General features: G+C 40.0%; 2 protein-coding genes across 3 annotated transcripts; one reads left to right on the forward strand and one right to left on the reverse strand.

The window, feature by feature from the left end:
• The first annotated feature begins 25 nt into the window (after positions 1-25).
• LOC139448396 (beta-catenin-like protein 1) lies at positions 26-18,532 on the forward strand. Of its 2 annotated transcripts, none has more exons than XM_071229942.1 (16): positions 26-80; positions 3,340-3,474; positions 3,708-3,814; positions 5,210-5,349; positions 8,683-8,780; positions 10,119-10,212; positions 11,164-11,255; positions 13,321-13,393; positions 13,729-13,787; positions 14,213-14,361; positions 14,844-15,022; positions 15,564-15,661; positions 16,472-16,552; positions 16,910-17,059; positions 17,436-17,508; positions 17,851-18,532. In XM_071229942.1, exons 1-16 carry the CDS (start codon positions 51-53, stop codon positions 17,937-17,939), a joined length of 1,647 nt encoding a protein of 548 aa, XP_071086043.1. In that variant the 5' UTR covers positions 26-50; the 3' UTR covers positions 17,940-18,532. The 2 variants fall into 2 exon arrangements, with proteins under 2 accessions (XP_071086043.1, XP_071086048.1); XM_071229947.1 differs by having other exon boundaries at positions 16,910-17,047.
• A 472-nt stretch (positions 18,533-19,004) lies between these two features.
• Positions 19,005-23,778, reverse strand: LOC139448411 (cytochrome b-c1 complex subunit Rieske, mitochondrial-like). Its single transcript, XM_071229960.1, has 4 exons — positions 23,515-23,778; positions 21,318-21,461; positions 20,094-20,396; positions 19,005-19,377 (listed from the first exon to the last, which is right to left on the reverse strand). The coding sequence occupies exons 1-4, from the start codon at positions 23,708-23,710 to the stop codon at positions 19,214-19,216; spliced, it is 807 nt and encodes a 268-aa protein (XP_071086061.1). The 5' UTR covers positions 23,711-23,778; the 3' UTR covers positions 19,005-19,213.
• Between the last annotated feature and the right edge of the window lie 1,444 nt (positions 23,779-25,222).

The raw sequence follows: 25,222 nt of genomic DNA on the forward strand, positions 1-25,222 counted from the left end.
TGGACGAAACCAGTCATATGACCAACCGGAAGCAATAATTTGGGTCAAACATGGACGTAGGAGAGCTGTTATCGTACCAGGTAGTCTATACTTATTACTGTAACATTTCATAGAAGACCGCAATAAATGGAATAAGAGTGTTTGTAAAGCCGCTTCTATTGTTAAAAAATGCAACTGCGTGTAACGTGGTTTCAGACTGAACGTTACGCCGGAAGATGCATTATGCACGAGTACCTGTTTTGTGTACCCTAAATTCGTCACTCATCACGACGTTATTTAGCCATCAATGGAATTGTTAGCTCGCTATTCAAAGATCTTTGTACATTAATTGCTTATGTTGTAGTGGGGTCGTTAGTTATCATAATTGACGATATGGTTTTTACGCTCGGAGAAAGAGCATGATCAAGTACATGAAGTGCATCGTCATTGCTGTGCAAGTGCACGATCTAAATATCAAAATATGATGAGACAATGTGAAGCAATCCATGCACATGGTAATCATGGTAAATAGTCCCAGTGTGGGCCAGTCAAACACGTGGTTGATAGTGTGAACAACAATCCAAGTCATCTCATTACAATGACACACAATCAGTCAAGCAAACATTGTAAGTTCCAAGTGCTATTGTTTTAGTCATTCTGGCAAGCATAGTTCCAAGTGCTATTGTTTTAGTCATTCTGGCAAGCATGAGCAGCATGAGCAATGTCAGGCCCTCCTATGTATTGGAATGAAAAGAAGCATTATCAGAATTAATGTAAGCAATATTGTGTGTATAGCTACAAAGTGTGAAAGAATAGTCTCAAATGCCATATCAATGCAGTAACTATCATTGTTACAGAGGTTCTCATAGGAATCACCCACAGCTTCTACTGGAACCATTTGCATCGGCAACCGAATACATTCAGTCATATCTGTATAATTCCGCATTTCGCCAAACTACAACTAAACTTACTGTGTGCGAAACATGACTGACAGTAGCAGAGATAAGAAACTGGGAAGTGTTTTAATCAACGCTCATTTCCAGAGAATGTAATTCTAATTAAGAAGTTAATGCGCACTGAACATAAATTATGATTCCGCTTCGATACAGATTATTCGTCTTAAGCAAAAATGTATTTTGTATGCATTATCAATGTATTTTGATGGGAGTCAAATGCAAATGCTTATTATTCAATAATAGAGCTAGATAAATTACTTCACCCATTATTTCATTCACTGTTTTAGCGTTTAGCTCTTTATGGTAGATCTAGTATTTGCTCAATAATTGTTGATATAACCGGGCTAATAAAAAAAATCTGTAAGGAATTTGTATGTGGCTTATTTGCACTTAAACAATAATATTAATTATCCCCCGAGACGAGGAGGGATATAGGAACGGGTTTGGTCTGTCTGTCCATCCACTTCTCAATGGGGACACATTTTCTGAAAAAGTATTTAAAGTCAGAGAAATGAAATTTTACACCCTGATATATCTGGTCATGATCTTAAGTGAGTAGGGGCGGTCGGGTAGCCTAGTGGTTAAAGCATTCGCTCGTCACGCCGAATACCCGGGTTCGAATCCCGACATGGGTGCAATGTTTGAAGCCCATTTCTGGTGTCCACCGCCGTGATATTGCTGGAATATTGCTAAAAGCGGCGTAAAACCAAACTCACTCACTCACTCACTCTTAAGTGAGTTTGAAAATTGGTGTCTTAAATTAGGTTAAAATCAAAATAAGTTTTTACATAGTTATTGCCCATGATCCATGCTTTTTAAGTGGATAGTGTCTGCATGTTAGACAAGCTTATCCAAGAAAGACTTATCAAGACTAAAGACGAGAATTGGTGCCATTAATTATTTTGTCCAGAGAATGGTCCTTTTGTGTGTACATGTATTAATTTCACATTTAATCATTTTTTCAGATGACGTAAGGTTTCCTACTGCCTATCTCTTCTTAAGGCTTTATAGGATTCTTTTTTATAGTTTATATTTACTACTATATGAACAAACAAAATTCTAATGTGTCCCATGGTGAGGGATAGTTATAAAGCTGTTTTCGTGTTTATATGTATTTTATTAATATATACCATTACTAGATCCTGATGTGTGTGTTTTGGCTACCACACAGTTGTCAAGATTGCTGAGGTCTGGTGGGTTGATAGGCAAGATGTCAGGCATCTTCAGCTGGTTAGAAAACATGTCTCACACTTTTGATAACAAATTCTGATGCATATGAATACTAGTTGCTAAATGTCATGTATTTTATATTTTATGGTCAAGACTTCAAGTCAGACTAACCAAAAGATATTACTTCCCTTGTCACTTATTTGTTTATCACCGCCACACTGTTTTTCCCGGAAAGGTGTTGTCAATTAACTACGATTGACTTTTGCCCGATACAGCCAAAGTTATTCCGCTGCTTTTCACCAATTTTTCCATAGCAGGTGTGCACATATTCTGCTAACGACCGCTGTCATTATAGTCAAATCTGATAGTGTTTCTTTTCTTTCGCATAAGTGCTTTCGGTTCCAATACGGGCACTATGCTACCAATACACTTTCTTTTTAACCTGTTCAATGCTTCTTATTCAAATAGATAGGAGGGCCTGGAGGTACTGGGGAACTGCTGTGCCTTACACTGGGCTGGGATAGAAATTAGTGCTAGCCCAATAGCTAAAGTCAGTTGATCCAACATTAAGGGTGTGACAAAGGCTAGTAGGATTATGTTTTTTTTAGTGGGTGCCCAAATATGTTATCACTATTCAGTTTAACATTGCAGGTTTATTTCTACCGCTGTCATTTGAGATTACCGGGCCATCAACAGTGTGTCTGGTCAAGTCATATACCGGCCACTATCTTGTGTAGCTGGAACAATGCTGATTGCAGTGTTAAACAACATACGCCATCTTCCTGATCACATTGATGTGAATTGTTTCTTACTTTGATCTGTTCATGCAAATGATTCATTCTTGTTAGCGCACTAATATAGAAGTGATTACTATCAATGTATCATGTATCTATTCATTGATGTGAGCAGTGAGACTTGATCATTACACAAATTAATCCCTGGGTACAGTGAATTATGTCCTATTGGGCACCTGATAACCTTACAGGAACACATGGATAAAGTGCACGTTTTTACATTTCTGGCTCTGATGTTATCAGTCTGATTGTCTGTAAGAATATAACTTCTAAAGGTTAGTTCTGATCAGAGTCTTCTTATGCTAAATCAAGAAATTGTTGACAAATGTGGATTACCAAAAGTGAATACATTCATCAATGAATCATTGACCTGAAACAGATAAATTCTAGAGAGTGTGCTTATTTGAAAACTTGTCATCAAAATGTTCAATGATTTACAGCCTGACAAGCCAATTGCAAACCTAAAGAAGAGAAGAGATGATGATCGTCCTGAATATGATATCCCTAGAAAGAAGAGGATGGGAGACGATGATGACCCTGAAAGAATCTTGGAGATGGCTGAAGATGACCTTGCAGTAAGTATTGAGGGTCCCATCCACCACCTCACATGTGTTCCTGGGGAAACAGCCTATTCAGCATTAATTGCATTACTAAAATGATGGAAATTTAATCATCCTTTATTTAAAAAAATCTCATATCCATCAGTTGATAAATATGTTATGTGTACATTAACAGTGTCATTTTTCAGCACCAAGACACAGACAAGGGTTGACTTTTCAGTGTTTGTAAATTGAAATGTTATTTTCAGACTGATGTGTTAGATGAGACAAATCTAAAGAAGATGTTGCTGCAGTTTGAAAAGAAAGTATACCGAAATCAAGAAATGAGGATAAAATTTCCAGATCTGCCTGAAAAGTGAGTGTTTTAACATCTACTGTCAACTTCCTGAAAGTGGATGAATTTTTGGTGTTGACTGACTGACTGACTTACTCTCTGTGTCAGACTAGCCACACTTGTATAACACTGAACACTTTCAGTGTTGACCGACTTACTCTCTGTATCAGGCTGGCTACCCTTGTGTAACACTGAACCCTTTTGGTGTTGACTGACTTACTCTGTATCAGGCTGGCTACCCTTGTGTAACACTGAACCCTTTTGGTGTTGACTGACTTACTCTCTGTGTCAGGCTGGCTACCCTTGTGTAACACTGAACCCTTTTGGTGTTGACTGACTTACTCTGTGTCAGGCTGGCTACCCTTGTGTAACACTGAACCCTTTTGGTGTTGACTGACTTACTCTGTGTCAGGCTGGCTACCCTTGTGTAACACTGAACCCTTTCGGTGTTGACTGATTTACTCTCTGTGTCAGGCTGGCTACCCTTGTGTAACACTGAACCCTTTCGGTGTTGACTGATTTACTCTCTGTGTCAGGCTGGCTACCCTTGTGTAACACTGAACCCTTTTGGTGTTGACTGACTTACTCTGTGTCAGGCTGGCTACCCTTGTGTAACACTGGACCCTTTCGGTGTTGACTGATTTACTCTCTGTGTCAGGCTGGCTACCCTTGTGTAACACTGGACCCTTTCGGTGTTGACTGATTTACTCTCTGTGTCAGGCTGGCTACCCTTGTGTAACACTGGACCCTTTCGGTGTTGACTGACTTATTCTGTGTCAGGCTGGCTACCCTTGTGTAACACTGAACCCTTTTGGTGTTGACTGACTTACTCTCTGTGTCAGGCTGGCTACCCTTGTGTAACACTGGACCCTTTCGGTGTTGACTGATTTACTCTCTGTGTCAGGCCGGCTACCCTTGTGTAACACTGGACCCTTTCGGTGTTGACTGACTTACTCCCAGTGTCAGGCTGGCTACCCTTGTGTAACACTGAACCCTTTTGGTGTTGACTGACTTACTCTGTGTGTCAGGCTGGCTACCCTTGTGTAACACTGAACCCTTTCAGTGTTGACTGACTGACAGCAGCCAGTGTTGAATGGCTCCAGCCAGACTAGTCTGCCCGGTATATTGGATACCATATGTTCTGAAGTGACTTCCTCCACACTTGTGAAACATGTGCCACCCTATCAAACCTGTGATTTGTATTGATATTGAGCAAAGTGACAAACAGAATGGACAGGAACACACACAATCAACTAGTTCAATATGTTGGACTCCCCAGTCCCATGTATTTGCCAATTAGACATGAAGTAGAGTGCTGGGACCCATTCTGTTGTAATACCTAGACTTGTTTACACTGTATTAAGACATATGACATTGAAAGATGAATAAATAGCCTTTGTGTTCTACCTGTGACAGGTTTATGGAGTCTGAGATTGAGCTGAACGATGTCATTCAGGAGATGCATGTGATAGCCACAGTGCCCGAGTTGTACCATGCATTGGTGGAGTTGAACACAGTGCAGTCACTGCTGCAGCTGCTCACACATGAAAACACAGGTATGTCTGCACATGTAAACACAGGTATGTCTACACATGTAAACACAGGTATGTCTGCACATGAAAACACAGGTATGTCAGCACATGAAAACACAGGTATGTCAGCACATGAAAACACAGGTATGTCAGCACATGTAAACACAGGTATGTCTGCACATGAAAAAACAGGTATGTCAGCACATGTAATCACAGGTATGTCAGCACATGAAAACACAGGTATGTCTGCACATTTAAACACAGGTATGTCTGCACATGTAAACACAGGTATGTCTGCACATGTAAACAGGCCCTTTACTGCTTGTCTACCCACACCCTTTACTGTTTGTCTACCCACACCGTTTACTGGTTGTCTACCCACACCGTTTACTGCTTGTCTACCCACACCATTTACTGGTTGTCTACCCACACACTTTACATTTTGTCTACCCACACCCTTTACTGCTTCTCTACCCACACCCTTTACATTTTGTCTACCCACACCCTTTACTGCTTGTCTACCCACACCCTTTACTGTTTGTCTACCCACAACCGTTAATGCTCGTCTACCCACACCCTTTACAGTTTGTCTACCCACACCCTTTACTGGTTGTCTACCCACACCCTTTACTGCTTGTCTACCCACACCCTTTACTGTTTGTCTACCCACAACTGTTAATGCTCGTCTACCCACACCCTTTACAGTTTGTCTACCCACACCCTTTACTGGTTGTCTACCCACACCCTTTACTGCTTGTCTACCCACACCCTTTACTGTTTGTCTACCCACACCCTTTACATTTTGTCTACCCACACCCTTTACTGTTTGTCTACCCACACCCTTTACTGTTTGTCTACCCACACCCTTTACTGGTTGTCTACCCACACCCTTTACTGTGTGTCTACCCACACCCTTTACATTTTGTCTACCCACACCCTTTACATTTTGTCTACCCATACCCTTTACTGCTTGTCTACCCACACCCTTTACTGTTTGTCTACCCACACCCTTTACATTTTGTCTACCCACACCCTTTACAGTCTGTCTACCCACACCCTTTCCTGCTTGTCTACCCACACCCTTTACTGCTTGTCTACCCACACCCTTTACTGCTTGTCTACCCACACCATTTACTGTTTGTCTACCCACACCCTTTACAGTTGGTCTACCCACACCCTTTCCTGCTTGTCTACCCACACCCTTTACTGGTTGTCTACCCACACCCTTTACATTTTGTCTACCCACACCCTTTACAGTTTGTCTACCCACACCCTTTACTGCTTGTCTACCCGAACCATTTACTGTTTGTCTACCCACACCCATTACTGTTTGTCTACCCACACCATTTACTGTTTGTCTACCCACACCCTTTACTGTTTGTCTACCCACACCCTTTACTGGTTGTCTACCCACACCCTTTACTGTTTGTCTACCCACAACCGTTAATGCTCGTCTACCCACACCCTTTACAGTTTGTCTACCCACACCCTTTACTGGTTGTCTACCCACACCCTTTACTGCTTGTCTACCCACACCCTTTACTGTTTGTCTACCCACACCCTTTACATTTTGTCTACCCACACCCTTTACTGTTTGTCTACCCACACCCTTTCCTGCTTGTCTACCCACACCCTTTACTGGTTGTCTACCCACACCCTTTACTGCTTGTCTACCCACACCCTTTACAGTTTGTCTACCCACACCCTTTCCTGCTTGTCTACCCACACCCTTTACTGTTTGTCTACCCACACCCTTTACATTTTGTCTACCCACACCCTTTACAGTTTGTCTACCCACACCCTTTACTGCTTGTCTACCCACACCATTTACTGTTTGTCTACCCACACCCTTTACTGTTTGTCTACCCACACCCTTTACTGTTTGTCTACCCACACCCTTTACTGGTTGTCTACCCACACCCTTTACTGCTTGTCTACCCACACCCTTTACAGTTTGTCTACCCACACCCTTTACTGGTTGTCTACCCACACCCTTTCCTGCTTGTCTACCCACACCATTTACTGCTTGTCTACCCACACCCGTTACTGCTTGTCTACCCACACCCTTTACTGCTTGTCTACCCACACCCGTTACTGCTTGTCTACCCACACCCTAAACTGGTTGACTCTCATGGTTGTCTGGTACGATATTAGAAAAAAATCTATAAATTTGTTTTAACAAGAAGACTTTCAGTGGCTTGTACCCCTATGTAACCCCATTTTGATAATAATTGTCAACGTTTATTAATTCATGTGCAAAATTTGGTTGTTTTCTTGTTATCAGTGACATGGCAGAGTCATGTGACAAACTAATAATTTTGTCCACCCAGCAAGATTCCCTTATTTTTTGGCAATAACCATGATGACATACTAGTATATCATAGGAAAAACAAGAATGTTTAACTCAATTGTCAATACCAAATTTATAATCCACGGGATTAGAAATAACCGAGTTCATAAAAATCATAAGTGCACTAGTTCAAATATCACTTCTCACACACCAGTGCATTGTGTAAGTCATCTGGACAGAATGTTGTCACACTAGAAATGATGTCATAGCTGAAGATTGTTGATGTCAATCGACAAGTTGTTTTCTAGGACAGCTGTGGGGATCAAGGTATTTTTTGTAAATGAGAGCTCAAAAAGATTAAGAAATAATGGGAAATAGAGAAGTTATTACACCCACATGAATCTTGCTGATTTTACGAAACTTGTGTAAGAAATCATGTATTACCCTCATCGGAGCTCCAGATGACTTTTTGAGCAATTGAGTTTTTACTCTAGGGTTTCTATTTTAATTGGGTTATTACATTTTCATTGGGTAACCAATATTTTTTCACTCATCTATTGATTACTCTATTGGGTTTTTCCCACAATTGGTGAACATTTTCAGATTTATAAAACATGAAATAATGTTTTAGATGTATATAACTGGTTTTAATATATAGGCTTGACTCAGAAAGGAAATTAGCTTGTAATTGTGTTTTGGAAATTAGCTCCTTTGTACACATGCTGAAAAAGCTTCATTGGACATTAACGCTTGCTGTTTTAATACATTTGAATTTTTCATCTAATGCAAGCATTTCTGTATGCTAGTTAATAGAAAGTAATTGGGTTTTGAATACGCTGCTTATCTGTAGCTATGCCAGTGAATTCTGACACTCGTTTAGTAAAACCAGTATGACACTCATGTTCGTATAATAATCTCTATAAAGAAACTTGCCTTATATTTTGGTCTGTCAAATAAGTTAAGAAATGGTCTATGTTCATAAATATGTTTTTTTCACCTGCCAATGTTAATCTGTAAGCAGAAAATAAATGTGTGCAGTTAAACTTTGAGTGATGTTTTGTTGCCAGATATTGCAATAGCTGTGGTTGACCTGATCCAGGAACTGACAGACGTTGACACCCTCAACGAGAGCGAGGAAGGCGCAGGAGCTGTAGTGGATGTCTTGGTGAGTCAAGTGATGCTCACATTATGAAGATCATCAGCGGTAGAAATGAACTATCACAGATGCCAAGCTCTACCACCCTGAAATCTTAATTTCTTGTGATAAGATTTTGTAACAAAGAGTAATCCGATCAATGAACTTGTATTTGTTGTGCCCGAGGTAGAGAATCTTCCTTTTGCTTGTATTCATAATGTGTCATTTTTTCCCCAAATTTTATTCCCCCTTTAACACCCAGACACCAGGCCGTGTTTTCTCCTTGAAACCCAGATACCAGCTGATCAGTTATGCCTTCTCTATTTGTACCTCCATAGCTAAGACAGCACATGTATTGAAAGGCAGCATCTAGAATGTATTGTGCCTCTCTGTACGAAATGTGTAGGTTTACCATTTCCACCAACCTTCATTACAGCTCTGTGTGCATAAATTTTTCCTATTTTGGTATGTATTTTGATCAATGAAGATGTGCACTTTCCATTATTGTTAACACATATTAACACAAAATATACTGAACCGCAAAAGAAATGTCACCCAAGTAACATTGCATGAAAAGTTGTCATTTAAATATCTGGGTAATTTTTGTCAGAGTTTCTAAAATTTAACATTACCTTGTCCGGAAAAATGGGGAACATTATTCGGATGCTTGTGTTGTTGAGAGAGACTCGTGGAGTGGTCCGAGCATCATGGTGTTGGGTGGAATTGGTCTTGGTCCAGAACATCGGTCCAGGGAGAGGCAATGGTGTCACAGCAGCTCGGTACATTGATCAAGTCTTGAGACCACACGCCATACCCCATTTGGCACATTGCCGCAACCACGGGTTTCAGCATGATAACGCCCGTCCCCACACTGGGAGAGCAACAAGAGACTTCTCAAGTGAATGGCATCAGAACCATGCAGTGGCCTGCCCTCAGTCCCGATGTAAATCCCATTGAGCACCTGTGGGACGAGATTCAAAGATGGCAAAATGATGTCCGACCAAGACCGACAACTGCAGCCGAACTGCGTCAGGCGTTGCTCAGAGTGTGGGCCTATGGCCTTCATCAATCGCCTCATCCATTTCATGTATCGACGTTGCACAGCAGTCATTAATGCACATGGTGGACACACAAGATACTTGTGATGCCATTTTCTCAGAGACTAGTGTTGTGTTCCACCAAGAACATTTGATACTTTAATTAAAACCTTGATGATCAGTTTTGCCAAGTTTCATCTTTTTAACAAGAAACGAGAAGACTCAAGACATTTTGTTGGTACAATAAGGATTTTTAATGTATTTCAATTGCCTTACTCATGAATGTTTGCCTGATTCCTAAAGAAGTGAATGTTTGCTTATGTGTTCCCAGTTGGAAGGGCAGGTGGTGGCAGTTCTTGTTCAGAATCTTGATCGGCTCGATGAGAATGTGAAGGAAGAGAGTGATGGCGTACATAATACCCTAGGTGAGGAGGACACACACGACAATATCTGATCATCATGATGTAGGCTCAGGGCTGCTGAGGGGCCACAGCTCATGTTGTTCAGCACCACACCCATGCTGGTTGTTCAGCACCACACCTATGTTGTTCAGCACCACACCCATGTTGTTCAGCACCACACCCATGTTGTTCAGCACCACACCCATGTTGTTCAGCACCACACCCATGCTGGTTGTTCAGCACCACACCCATGCTGGTTGTTCAGCACTACACTCATGCTGGTTGTTCAGCACCACACCCATGTTGTTCAGCACCACACCCATGCTGGTTGTTCAGCACCACACCCATGCTGGTTGTTCAGCACCACACTCATGCTGGTTGTTCAGCATCACACCCATGTTGTTCAGCACCACATCCATGCTGGTTGTTCAGCACCACACGCATGTTGTTCAGCACCACACCCCTGCTAGTTGTTCAGCACCACGCCCATGCTGGTTGTTCAGAACCACACTCATGCTGGTTGTTCAGCACCACACCCAAGCTGGTTGTTCAGCACCACACTCATGCTGGTTGTTCAGCACCACAATCATGCTGGTTGTTCAGCACCACACCTATGTTGTTCAGCACCACACCCATGTTGTTCAGCACCACACCCACGTTGTTCAGCACCACACCCATGTTGTTCAGCACCACACCCATGTTGTTCAGCACCACACTCATGCTGGTTGTTCAGCACCACACCCACGTTGTTCAGCACCACACCCATGTTGTTCAGCACCACACCCATGTTGTTCAGCACCACACTCATGCTGGTTGTTCAGCACCACACCCACAGTAACTGACATTTTGTTCACTCTCAGCATTATGATCATGTTGGGACTGGGTATGATTTATTTGCCCTAGTACTTTACTTAAAGCTACTATTTGTAATTTGCCTGATGTCATTAGAGATATCTTGTTTAATGTCTATTCCAGCTATAGTAGAGAATATCACAGAATTTCGAACTGAAGTGACGACAGAAGCAGCCCAGCAAGGCCTCCTACAGTGGCTGCTGAAGAGAGTCAGGGTAGGGTGCTCCTTCCCCAACATGTAAAGACTTTGTATATTATACACCAGCCACAGTCAGTCTGTCATGTATACACCAGCCACAGTCAGTCTGTCATGTATACACCAGCCACAGTCAGTCTGTCATGTATGTTATACACCAGCCACAGTCTATATGTCATGTATATTATACACCAGCCACAGTCAGTCTGTCATGTATACACCAGCCACAGTCAGTCTGTCATGTATATTATACACCAGCCACAGTCAGTCTGTCATGTATACACCAGCCACAGTCAGTCTGTCATGTATATTATACACCAGCCACAGTCAGTCTGTCATGTATACACCAGCCACAGTCAGTCTGTCATGTATATTATGTACCAGCCACAGTCAGTCTGTCATGTATATTATGTACCAGCCACAGTCAGTCTGTCATGTATACACCAGACACAGTCAGTCTGTCATGTATACACCAGCCACAGTCAGTCTGTCATGTATACACCAGCCACAGTCAGTCTGTCATGTATATTATGTACCAGCCACAGTCAGTCTGTCATGTATACACCAGCCACAGTCAGTCTGTCATGTATACACCAGCCACAGTCAGTCTGTCATGTATATTATACACCAGCCACAGTCAGTCTGTCATGTATACACCAGCCACAGTCAGTCTGTCATGTATATTATACACCAGCCACAGTCAGTCTGTCATGTATACACCAGCCACAGTCAGTCTGTCATGTATATTATGTACCAGCCACAGTCAGTCTGTCATGTATATTATACACCAGCCACAGTCAGTCTGTCATGTATATTATGTACCAGCCACATTCAGTCTGTCATGTATATTATACACCAGCCACAGTCAGTCTGTCATGTATATTATACACCAGCCACAGTCAGTCTGTCATGTATATTATGTACCAGCCACAGTCAGTCTGTCATGTATATTATGTACCAGCCACAGTCAGTCTGTCATGTATATTATACACCAGCCACAGTCAGTCTGTCATGTATATTATGTACCAGCCACAGTCAGTCTGTCATGTATATTATACACCAGCCACAGTCAGTCTGTCATGTATATTATACACCAGCCACAGTCAGTCTGTCATGTATATTATACACCAGCCACAGTCAGTCTGTCATGTATATTATGTACCAGCCACATTCAGTCTGTCATGTATATTATACACCAGCCACAGTCAGTCTGTCATGTATATTATACACCAGCCACAGTCAGTCTGTCATGTATATTATACACCAGCCACAGTCAGTCTGTCATGTATATTATGTACCAGCCACAGTCAGTCTGTCATGTATATTATGTACCAGCCACATTCAGTCTGTCATGTATATTATACACCAACCACAGTCAGTCTGTCATGTATATTATACACCAGCCACAGTCAGTCTGTCATGTATATTATACACCAGCCACAGTCAGTCTGTCATGTATATTATACACCAGCCACATTCAGTCTGTCATGTATATTATACACCAACCACAGTCAGTCTGTCATGTATATTATGTACCAGCCACAGTCAGCCTTAATCATTCTGTTAAAAATCTAATCCAATGTGGTACAAGTGTAGTTACTAGTGGGGTTCAATATACATGTTCTTGGGTTTTGTTTTTTTGATATTTTGAAATTTGACCTCAATTTGACCTTAATTTGACCTTTGCACATTGGATCACTACCTAAAATTCTTCCAAAAGCTGCTGAAACTGCACATGCTTGTTCCCACCAATGTTGAAACACCAATTTGTTCTTGAGATTTGAATCTGATTTTCAATATGACCACCATAATGCTATTTATGGCCATTGGGCAATCACTTCTTCAAAATGTAATGAGATTGCATGTGTTGGTAGTATTGTGGCTCAATATATATGTTCAATGAAACATTCATTCTTGCAGATTCGGAAACATTTCTACACAGGTAGTTATTTGTTTCATATTGGTTAATACGTTTGACAGCAACTGTTTTTGAGTGTCTGTTTAAAATGTTGACTACATATCCAGGTGAGCTACACCTGCCTGTGGCACTATAAGTTTTTAATTTTGTTACTTTCTTCTTTCAGGCTAAAATGCCATTTGATGGAAACAAATTGTACTCAAGTGAAATACTGGCAATACTCCTTCAAAATTCTGATGGTAAGAAAGAAGATTATGTTAGTAATGACATTATTAGCTTTTCTGAACTGAGGGTTTAAATGAGCTAATATCCAGGCACACTGTCCGTTGCCTGTTATTGAAACTATTGGACTTAAAACAACTCTTGAAATAACAATAAGTCCAGTGATATTGAAGATGATGCTAAAAATAAGCAATCAGTTTAAATTTCTGCAAAATTTTGGGCAATCTCATTTGTAAAATAAGAAAATTACTGCTCTTGCTGCATTAGAATTTTATCGTGTATGTACCAAAAGTGTCAAATGAAATGTTTATGAAAGCAGTTGTTGCTGTACATTTGGGTTGTGTGTTTGCAGAGAACCGACAGTTACTGGGGGAGACTGATGGCATCGATGTCCTGCTTCAGCAGCTGGCTGTGAGTTGGGGGAAATATACATACTGGTAGTAGTAGTACTGGTAGTAGTAGTAGTTGTAGTTGTAGTTGTAGTAGTAGTAGTAGTAGTAGTTGTAGTAGTAGTAGTAGTAGTTGTAGTTGTAGTTGTAGTTGTAGTACTGGTAGTAGTAGTAGTTGTAGTTGTAGTTGTAGTAGTAGTAGTAGTAGTAGTTGTAGTAGTAGTAGTAGTAGTTGTAGTTGTAGTTGTAGTTGTAGTTGTAGTTGTAGTTGTAGTTGTAGAAGATGTGTAGGCCTACATTGGGAGAAGTGTGACCAACTCTGACCTGGTGTATGTACTTGTAGGCCTACATTGGGAGAAGTGTGACCAATTCTGACCTGGTGTATGTACGTGTAGGCCTACAACGGGAGAAGTGTGACCAACTCTGACCTGGTGTTTGTACTTGTAGGCCTACAAGAAGCACGATCCCAACACTAAAGACGAGATTGAGTATATGGAGAACATGTTCAACTGCCTGTGCTCATCCCTCATGCTGCCAGCCAACAGAGTCAAGTTCCTCAAGGGCGAAGGTCTCCAGCTGATGAATCTCATGTTAAGGTTTGTGCTAGATCACTTCTTCTTATCAGTGTCTTACAATAGAGGCCAGTTACATCTGTTGGTATGTATGACTACTTTTCTTGATAAATCTAACAACATGTTCTCAGCCAACAGTTGCAAATAGTGGGCATGCCAGCATGATTCTACTGTTTATAATGTATTGTTTCATATTTGACAGATAAGACTTTGCTGTAGGTGATTTTACTTTGTATTCTGTATATATTAATTGACAAAAGAACTTCAACAAATTGATTGCATTACATATTTGTCTTTCTCCAGCGACACTGGAAAATAGCATACAAGACTGGCCAGTGGTTGATAGTAAGGCAGAGCTCCACTCCTTCTGGTTACAATGACAATCACCTAGGCCTAACTGTTTGGCCTGTTCCAACTCAATATGGTGTGCGTTGTGTTTCTGTGGCACACTTAGACTAATTTCAAATAGATTTTCAAGACTGAAAAGCACCATATAACTGTTGCAGAGAAAAGAAGTTATCCAGAAACAGTGCTATCAAGGTGTTGAATCATGCCATGACAGGGAACGAGGGCTTGGACAACTGCCAGAAGTTTGTGGACATTTTGGGGCTGCGGACAGTCTTTCCCCTCTTCATGAAGACGCCGAAACTGGCTAAGGCTGGTCCTACACCCGATGAGCTTGAGGGTGAGACCCAAGATTACTGACTGCAAAATACCCGTTGAGAACATTCATCTCAATATCATTACTGTTCTGATTTCTTTAAACAAATCTTTCATGGTGACAAGTTGTGGGTACTCTAGTATCTAACCAAGGGTTGGTGACAGGTGTCCAGGCCTGACCACTTTTGTACACCTGTGACACCTCTTGTTGCCCAGTTACAGATTGGTGAATAGCACCTGGACATTAACACATTCCCACATTGACCGAGTTTTGTTAACAAAAAGGAAGCAACACTTCTGAATATGCTTAAGTTGGTTCCGACATTTGGAGCTGAAGAAACACAGCCTGGATATCCTCCTGGGATCTGTACAGACATATCAATCTGGTGGTGCCTTCTTCTAAATAAGTATTTCTTAATTGTCTATTTTCAACATTAATAGAAGGACTTGGGCATTATTGACAGTTGGGTATCCAGGTTCCATAGCAGGACTAAGAAATTATGTCATCTAATAATGATTATCATATTTCATATATCAGTCATGTAAAACTTGTCCATCTCTTCCAGAACACATCAGCTCTGTGATTGGTTCATTATTACGGAACTGTTCTGGGCCACAGAGGCAGAGACTACTCAACAAATTCACCGAAAACGATCATGAAAAGGTAATTTATGTTTCTCAGTTCCTGTGAGAGTTTGACATTCTGTAACATGAATTGACCACACAACAGACAGATTCTACTTAATACTATGAGTTGTATCATAGGTGTTTAGGCCACAAAACACCGAGTCATACTGCAACAACGAATTTATCTTGCTAACATGTTTCAATCTGCCATTGTGAAAGAACTAAAACAATTTGAAAATTGAACAGCAGTTCGATTGAGTTTGTGCTGTGTCACATGACTTTCATTGATTCATAAACACTGTGCAGCCTGTTTTCTTTGTGGCTGGGTATAAGGGATTTATTTATCTATTTCCCACCCAAGCAGAATACAATACAAGTTGTAGCAGGATCATCCGTGGTGCATGGGGTTTTATGTGTTTCGTGTTAGGGAGCCGGAGGCGAGTGGTATAAATCCAACAAGGGATGCATAAAATCCCATGTACCCCGAGTGATCCTGCTTCAACAAATTTATCTTACCACCATGTATTATTGACACTGTAAAGGAATTATAACCAATTCAAACTGGCAGAAAACAACTGTTCGATTGAGCTGAGATTAGCTTGTGCTATGTTACGTGACTTTCAGCAGCCTGCTCTTTGCTTCGAGGCAGGGAATAAGGGATTTATTCTACCTCTCAGAAATCCATGTGCAGCCTGTCTTGCTCGTGGCAGGGTATACAGGATACATTCTCCTGCTGAGAAATCTATTTCCCTCCAAGGCGGGATACATAGTATTTGATCAAGATCATGTGAACCAATCAGATCTCAACACTCTGACATGGAGTAAGATAATGTTTGTTGTTCTGCAGGTTGAGCGACTGCTTGAACTCCACTTTAAGTACCTTGATAAAGTACGGACTTGTGATGAACAGATTGAAAAAGAAAAAAGGGTAGGTTCCTAATGCTGCTGTTTGTTTTCCTTTTTGTGTGCGTATGAATATGACTGCAAAAATCTAACTGTTGTACAGGCTTCTCGTTTGCCATGGAATTCAGTTGATTTAGTGGTAGACCTTTTCAGTATAACATATCATTGTGTATAATATGTTGTGTTTGATATTTCACATGAAGCCAAATCTTTAAGTTCACTGGAAAAACAATATACATAAATGTGGATTATTTTTCATCATTATCGCTAACAAATTTTAGAAACATCTCTCCAAACCATCAGTGTCCTAGAAAATTAACAGATCTGAATCTGTGAAATCTCTGCAAAGAAGAGATATGTGTATTGAAGCCTTGCCTTCCAGAGAATGCGGCACACAGGTGATGATATAGATGACACTGCTGAGGAAGTGTTTTATCTGAAGAGACTGGACGTGGGACTGTTCACCTTACAACTCATTGACTACATCATGCTGGAGATCTGTGCCACAGGGGCACCCTCAGTGAGTGGCTCGGTGATTACATAAACTATGTTTGTTCACAATCTCAGTAGATCTCAATATATGTGTTCAAAATTATCAGTCACCAAGCATTTTTACTTCTGTTTTTTGTGGCAGTATTTAGCAACCATGGAAGGCATTGTTTAGGCAAGGAACGATCATTCTTCTGTTATATCCAGAGAATCTTGACATAGAATTAATATTCAAACCTGGCAGAGGCAAGACGTATTGATCATAAAAGAATTCATTGTCTAAAATTACCAACACAATGATGATAAACATTCATAAATCGTTTCATGGTCTAATTTACTGTTGTTCATCCTTGGTCTGCTACATAATGCTAGTTTAGCAAATACCCAAAATGACAAAAACAATTTATACTTTTTTTCAGATTCGACAAAGAGTTATGCAAATTCTGAACATGAGAGGAGGTTCTATAAAGGTGATCAGGAACATCATGAGAGGTGAGTGCATGTCATGACTTCACCATCAGTGCTAAGGGTGATGACATCCTGTAGCTTGGTGTAAACAGCCAGCTGGATTACAACAGTACCATATACATACATATATATATAAATATATTACCGGCAAAATAAAGTACATTTTGCTCTCAAGATACAATTCATTGACTCTACATTCCTATTGTCTGGATTCTTGTAGATGCATTCATCTGAAGCAACTACCTTAAAACAGATGTCTATGTAAAATTCCCTGTACTGCTCTTGATAAAAGGAAATGTGTTGTTTAGTCAGCATTACAGATAGTCCTTCCACATTTGAGCTAACCTGTGATGTCTTCTGTTGCAGAATATGCTGGTAATATTGGTGATGCTAAAGATGAGGAGCTGAGAGAAGCAGAACAGAACAGGATTATTCAGCTGGTTGACAAATTCTAAGCCAGATGAAAGTTAAAGGTCATATCTTGTTACCCAAGATGGATAGTGAGATCTCATCCAGCAGATGCACATCAACAACATCCATGTGTTCATAGACTTTCAAGACCAACCATGAACTATCAGTCATGGGATGTGATATATAGAAGTGTTTTCAGTGCACCTGTACTGACAGACTTTGTTCATGTGTAAACCCAGTTTGTAGTGGGTGAAAAGAACACACATATCTTGAAATCAAGGTAAAAGGCTTGTGGATTATGACCACCAAGGCAATCACAGAACAGACATCATGGTCTTACCATATACGTGATACAGTAGTGGTCCTGATGCTTCTCGGTTTTGTTCCAAAAACTGATGAAAAGACTCCTCTGAAATGTCATCTTAAACAACCTATACATTTCAATTTAGTCAATCAGGTCACTTTTAAATAGTCTGCTCTGACTGAATGGACCAAACTCTTCTATTGCAGTGGAGACACAACTCCTACGATAGTGAACAGTTGTAATGATTCATAAGCCGTTGAGGGGACTGAATGTGTCAGACAGTTGTATTCATTTCCACATTGTCATCTTCATTATCACTGAAATAAACCATGTCTTACTTGTATATTTTCAGGCCACTTTATGTCCATCTGAGGAACAGTTTAACAGTTTTCTGTGCTCAAATATATAACAGACTTCAAATTCAGAGCCTGACTTCTGAGACAAGATAACCGAGCTGAGCTCCATTTCACAAATCAGTAAGGGGCCCTACGACTGTAGCTGCTATAACATAGATTAACGACAGTCATAGCGCTACCATCGCTTTGTGGAATAGGCCCCCAGGTGAATCCAACCGTCTTATTTCCTTGGGCAGAAAGTAATGTTTGAATGCTCCATTGGCGTGTTAATAAGTCAGGACATATTCAGAAGATGATATCATTATTATTAACTCAAATGTGGCTCATCATAAAGAAATGTCAAGACCAGTATTGTATACGAAGATTGGTGTTTTTCTTCACTTGCATTCCATAAAGACAGCACATTATTGAAAAATCCACACATGGCAACAGTCATAAAAACACATATAAACTTGACAATTATGTTTAATAAAACAGACTATTTCACAGAGCAATTGTCTGTAACACAGACCTAGATGAAAGGTTGTATTTTCTGATGTTTGGAACTGATGGGAAAACTGTGTTCCTTTCATCCATAGAAATAACTGTACAACTGCTGAATGTCCAGACGATCACACTGCCAGTTTACATGGTTCGTACACACTAAATAGAACTAACATCAACCAACGATGAGTGTTCCCTCATCAGGGAAGGAATATACAGGGACCTCCAGGTTCAGTGGAGCCGGTCCTTTTCTGATTCTACCCGAGGCGTCGTAATGGGAGCCGTGGCAAGGGCAGTAATACCCGCCAAAGTCACCAGCATTGGCTATTGGAACGCAGCCTGAAACAGGGAGAATGTAAACATGATTACATGGTACAAGCAAGACAGAGAGACAGAAGTGATTTGTGAAAGTACCACTCAGAGTTCACTTAGTTTTTGAAATGTTGAATACAAGTTATAAGTTAAAGATAACCATGACTAGACCAAAACCATGTCTCACATGCATTATTTTGACCAAGACAAGAAATGGGCACAAGACCGTTCAGCTTGGTTAGCAGTCCAACCACATCAGTTTTCAACTTGAACACTTTCACAGACAAGCATTTCAGTTTGATTTGCCGAGATTTTGGTTGTAATGATAAGTACCAAACCTTTAACCTGGGGTGACCATTTCATAATTAAATCAACATTTTTCGGGACAAACTGCTATGGCCAAAAATAATGCAGTGTCCTTTAAGCTACTTGGGTACTAGTTTTTAATGCAAATTCCATTATCAGTAGGAGTGTTGAAGTGATGAAGAGACAGTATGTACTGTTCAGTTTCAAAAGAAAAGGCCATAACCAGTATTACAACATCTTAATTTTGTGACAATGTATTCATTACATTTATTCTCAAGTTGGCAACCTTTAGAAAACGAGTTGGCTGAGAAGGATCAGTTGAAAAGAAAGAAGCAATAATGCGTGATGGGGAGGAGGGTAAGGGCATTACAATCTCACTGTTCGGAATCAGCAGTGCTTACAATTATAACATCAAATTAGATGAATCATGTGCTCACCTAAATGTGTACAAACACCAAGTAAAACAAGCCACTCCGGGTTGGTTGTCCTCTCGTTGTCATGTTCAGCATGTCGCAAAGTGCCGAGATCAACGCCCTGCTCCACTTCAATCTCCTCAGAGGTACGATGTCTGACAAACAGAGGCTTGCCTCTCCACTTGAAAGTGACATTCTTTCCCTCTGGAATTTCAGATAGCTTGATCTCGATCTTGGCCAAAGCCAATACATCAGCTGATGCGCTGAGAGTGCTGACGATGTCTGTAACGATGTTCTTAGCAGCATATGCAGCAGTCACACTGCCACCTTGATAGAAGAGAACCACATACAGTCAAGTCTCGTTAATCCAACAATCGGCTTTATCCGACACTAATGATGTGAACCGATTAAATCAGTGCTATTTAGACCCGTTAATCTGACAGCAACGAATTACCCAAATCACTCATTAGTCTGACAGTGATGAGCCTACTCCGTGGTAATCTGCCCGCGAGTACACAGCCTCGTGTTTTGATGCAAGATGAGTCAGCTAGTAGCTGCACATTTCAATGACTGCAGAAATAAACTTGCCGAACAATAAACAATTAATGTTTTAAATAAGCAAAACAGGATTAACTACATGCTAAGATTACCTCAATCTCATCAAAATGACCTTTCGCAAACTTTGACCTACCAATGAAATGACTACAGGAAGTCAAGAGTAGTACTCATGACTAAAGAGGCCAAGGTAAAACACTGAGTGGTACGTTCACAAATGGTCATGATGATAAGTTATTGGTCTCAATGATGTAAGGAGGATAACTCTCGTTCCAAGAAGTTTGAATTTTCTTTATTCGCTAGTGAATCAGATCGATGTCTTCATCAGTTGTAAGTTGTTATGGTTATGTAGGAAAGTTATTAGAATGACATGTGTCAGTTATATTTATGGATGCTCAAGAGTGAGTGAGTGAGTATGTTTTACGCCGCATTTTAGCAATATTCCAGCGATATCACGGCGGGGGACGGATGCTCAAGACTAACATTCACTTGAAGTAGTAAGTTCTATTGGCTATCATCAGTCAAGTGACCCCTCCTAACTAGACCAAAGTAACCCAGTTTAACAGCGAGAAGAAACTGTGAGATGCTGTGCCCCTTGCATAGGACAATCCCCCTTCCTAACCCCCCATTTCTAGGTCACCTTAAAGCATACACATAGCTATTATCCACACCAAGACAAATATACTTATTTACCTCCAACAATCATGTAAGTAAAAGACCGTCGAGCAACAACTGAGTTCTGTGAGGACTGGTGACTATCCTTGACTCCATCACGACGATAAAAAGAGAAGTCAGGGACTGGGATGTCTGTGTGAGCAAACCTCACTTGATTTGAAGCTGAAAATGACAAAGCAGTCATGAACAATCAGTTGTTAAGTACACTGATAAAACTTGAATCAGACTTGCATCTAGATATAGACTGATTCATAAACACATTATAAACATTATTAACGAAACTTGCACAAAAGAAGAAAGGATATTTAGTCTATAAACCGAGCTCCAAAGACTGCTTGGAATCATGGAGTAGTCACATAGGTATTGATAGTTTTCTTTGGATATTCAATATATCTTTAATCCCTTGGGTCGAATCTGTAGAGGTGCAATGATATCGAACACCACATCATGATACATAACTCAATACTCCAGAATAACAACACAAGGCAGGAACTGAAATACTTGTTTCTTTCAGCTGAGTGAAATATGGCGACAAACTGTTTCTTCCTTGTTAACTAAATCCATCACAAAAAAGAAATAAGAAGCTCAAATGATCAAGTAAAATATACTATTTTGTATCGTCATGTAGCCCTATGTATTGTGGATAGTATTGAAGACCACAGATCATGGTGCATCGGAGTTCCAGTGTATAGTTTCTCCCTTGCCAGTATTTTGGGTATTTTTAAACCAATATGAAGACATGTGTTTACGCAATTCCACATCAAATGCAGCTCACAACAAAAATACAGTTTTAAGTTACAATAAGTGAGATGTAGCACTTTTGCATGATTCACTGCAGTAGCATTCATATTTACATGGTGCCCACATTGCATCAGTAAATAATTATCTATAAAGACACACGGTTATGCAAGACACTGTTATATGGGTTGTTTTTTTTATAATTTTTAATGAATATTAGCACACAAACAAGCAACCAAAAATTCATTGAATTCAGTTTGTGTATTTTATGTGAAACACCTAAAGAATACCAAATACCTATCTGCCATGATTGTTTTGATGTTTCTAATATAGCAGCACATGACAGCTTGACCATAAAATGGGTGATGAAGCTCAAAATAAGCAGAAAAATGGTTTCATATGATTAAACCTTAAGACTGAATATCGCAGCAATTCATAAACATCAAAAATTGGACATGAACAAATATTACTCAAAATAGAAGTTCCATAATGGCATGCATCAACTTAATCATTGACATCCATCAGAGAAATATTCCAACAAACACTGAGTAGTATTTTAGACACTTAATAATGTTAATTATAATAGTATTTGTTTCAGGTCATGGTGGGGGGCAAGCCCCCAAACCCTGTAGTTGTAGTTGACTAAAAATATTGGCAAAAACATAGAAATCGTTACTAAGGAAAAGCTTGTGCACATTCCTTATCAATATGGTGGAAGGTATCTGGCATTCTGTATTCTAGCCAAATATGCCGCATAATTCTAGCTCTGTGTCAATATTTTGGACCTTACTGAAAAAAGTTTCACTAAGGATCCATAACAGGATTAGGCCCAAGATTAAAATGATTAGGTCAGGGCTGGGACGAATCCAAATTTACTATCCAGGTACATGCCCCCCTATTACCCGACCCTACCTGAGTACCCTGTAGGTCTCAAAAGTTAGGTACATTGTGTCCCATTGGGAACTGAATTACGAGAGCCCTGGCAAAAACAGTTTAGATACATGACAAAACGATCTGATCATGCAAGCAGTAAAGTTGACTGAAGCCTAATCTTTACTCAAACACATCATATAGTCAGAAAGAAAGGCGAAATCAGTAGGCCTAACTTATAGTGTAACCATGGAGTTTTATTGTTATTGTCATCAGTACCTGAGTTACCCGTCCGTGCCCTAGATTATGTATATAGATACTTCAATCAAGGTGTCAATACCGTATATTAATTTATTGTACTGATTAATTGTAAAGCTATAGGCCCTAAGATAGTTTTACTTAGATCTGCCTTACGAGGGTATGTCTGCAACTGGTCAACATGGGGACATGGTTAAGATTCAAACGTTACACAATAGAAGTCATGCATATATCATGAGTATCTATGAATAGTTTCCCTTTCATTTGATTGTACACTTATCTTTTAGTTATCGACCCCGAGTTCCGTTGGTCTATATCGATAGCAATATCGCGTTCTGATCATACTCACAAGCAAGTCCTGATGTGGCCCGCAACGCATTTTTCGGAAGCAGGTCTGACATTGAGAAATGTGTGAGCGCTGTTTTAGGCTGCCGAACAACATATTTTTCGCCTTTTTGAACAACACCTGGAACAGATGCTCTTACCGCATTAGGAACTACCTGCGAAACTGCAGAGAGAACCGCAGATTTAGGGATAGATATCATTTTGGTGGTGACTTTCACCCCGTCCCCAGAAATTTACGAAACTTGTGGTAAAGGACGTTTTACGTCACAAGTAAATCAAGCTGTTTGCCTCACAACTCTTGCAGCGTTTACTCGACCTCTGTTGACATAGCTAAATATTTCCTCTGTTTTCATATTTCGCGTTGTAAGTGTTTCCTCGACAACCATTTGTAATCACAAAACGGGTGTTTTACACGTGATAAAAAAATGAAAGACTATCAATGAGGGAAATATACAAGAAGAATCTAACATTAGGCCTCTAATTCCGTACAACGAAAAGATGACTTTGAACCCACATATAATAACACAAGACCGTACCAGTGAGAATTATTTCTGTAAATATAAAGCTAACCGTTTCCAAAAATAGCCAGGTCACTTTCTGAAACAATGGGATATTGCATAAAGGTTTGAATGAATTACGTAGGTTTAAGAAAGAATCTCTACCAAACAAGTACATGGATATTTATCTATTTAATACTTTTTCTTGAAAACAAGTAACATCATGCATGGTTTAATTTATGTGTGTATATACAAGTACACTAACTAGTTCATATAACGTTTACTCCCATGGGCAGTCCGGGTTTGGAATGGTCCCCAGTAGCCTTTCTAAATGGTAAATCCATGGGTGTATAGTAATTCTATCCTGAAAATAGGCGAGACTAGGTAAGTGGACAGTCTAATGAAGTCAGTTTCTTATAGGAACAACATGTTGTTATTATCATTATTTATTTAATCTAGAAATTATGATTGCATAATTATTGCCTTATAGACTTGTGCAAGCCTGGGTCCCCATCAACTGGGCGGGTTGCGGTAAATTCGTAGACACAACACGTAAACACAATTTACAGTGAATTCGTAGAATAACCGGGAGAGAACCGGTGTAATGAGAACAGTTATCTAACGTACATTAATCTGACAATGAAGTGTGTATGTGAAATATATGCATGGCGCGCAGTATATTATTTATTTCCCTCTCTGTCTTTTTTAGTTATCTCTAAAATTGCCAGTAGCAATAGGTTTACCATGCCAACCTGAAGAGATTGATGTGCAAAAGATATGAAATACCAACCGACTGACTTTGAATTTATTCAACGATAACATGGTAGCTCTATCACACTTGTTTCTGCAAAGATTTCTATATAAACACGAAAGTTTCGTTCATGGACCAAATCATATTTTAACATCAAATTCGTGTCACCAGAAGGAAATATCTGCATGCAAGATTGTTCAATTCTACCAGAAACACGGTTACTATCTGAAAGAAAAACATGAAATGAAACGTGTTTGGAATTAGTCTGTAGGCGAATACAATACTTATTGCCGTGCGTTGTTCTGTATGTCGCACACAAGTCAAAGGTATATGATAATAACTAATTTTAACATTCTTTTTTTTAATACACATAAACATTATCTCTCCGATTTCCGAAACATCCATGTCGAGCTCTAATTATTCCCTAGCAGCTACAGAAAAAAGTGTTTGCTATTGCGACATTG

Source organism: Haliotis cracherodii, unplaced genomic scaffold, assembly GCF_022045235.1.
Source record: "Haliotis cracherodii isolate W230 unplaced genomic scaffold, xgHalCrac1.p SCAF_10, whole genome shotgun sequence".
Taxonomy (NCBI): Eukaryota; Metazoa; Mollusca; class Gastropoda; order Lepetellida; family Haliotidae; genus Haliotis; species Haliotis cracherodii.

Bases quoted from the DNA above. Each gene is read 5' to 3' on its own strand.
- LOC139448411 (XM_071229960.1), bottom strand. From the start codon at position 23,710: ATGATATCTATCCCTAAATCTGCGGTTCTCTCTGCAGTTTCGCAGGTA. The intron at 21,462-23,514 runs GTGAGTATGATC...TGTCATTTTCAG, and splicing joins GGCCACATCAGGACTTGCTT to CTTCAAATCAAGTGAGGTTT. The intron at 20,397-21,317 runs GTAAATAAGTAT...TCTTCTATCAAG, and splicing joins TACTTACATGATTGTTGGAG to GTGGCAGTGTGACTGCTGCA.
- LOC139448396 (XM_071229942.1), top strand. From the start codon at position 51: ATGGACGTAGGAGAGCTGTTATCGTACCAG. The intron at 13,788-14,212 runs GTGAGTTGGGGG...TTGTACTTGTAG, and splicing joins TCCTGCTTCAGCAGCTGGCT to GCCTACAAGAAGCACGATCC. The intron at 17,509-17,850 runs GTGAGTGCATGT...CTTCTGTTGCAG, and splicing joins GATCAGGAACATCATGAGAG to AATATGCTGGTAATATTGGT.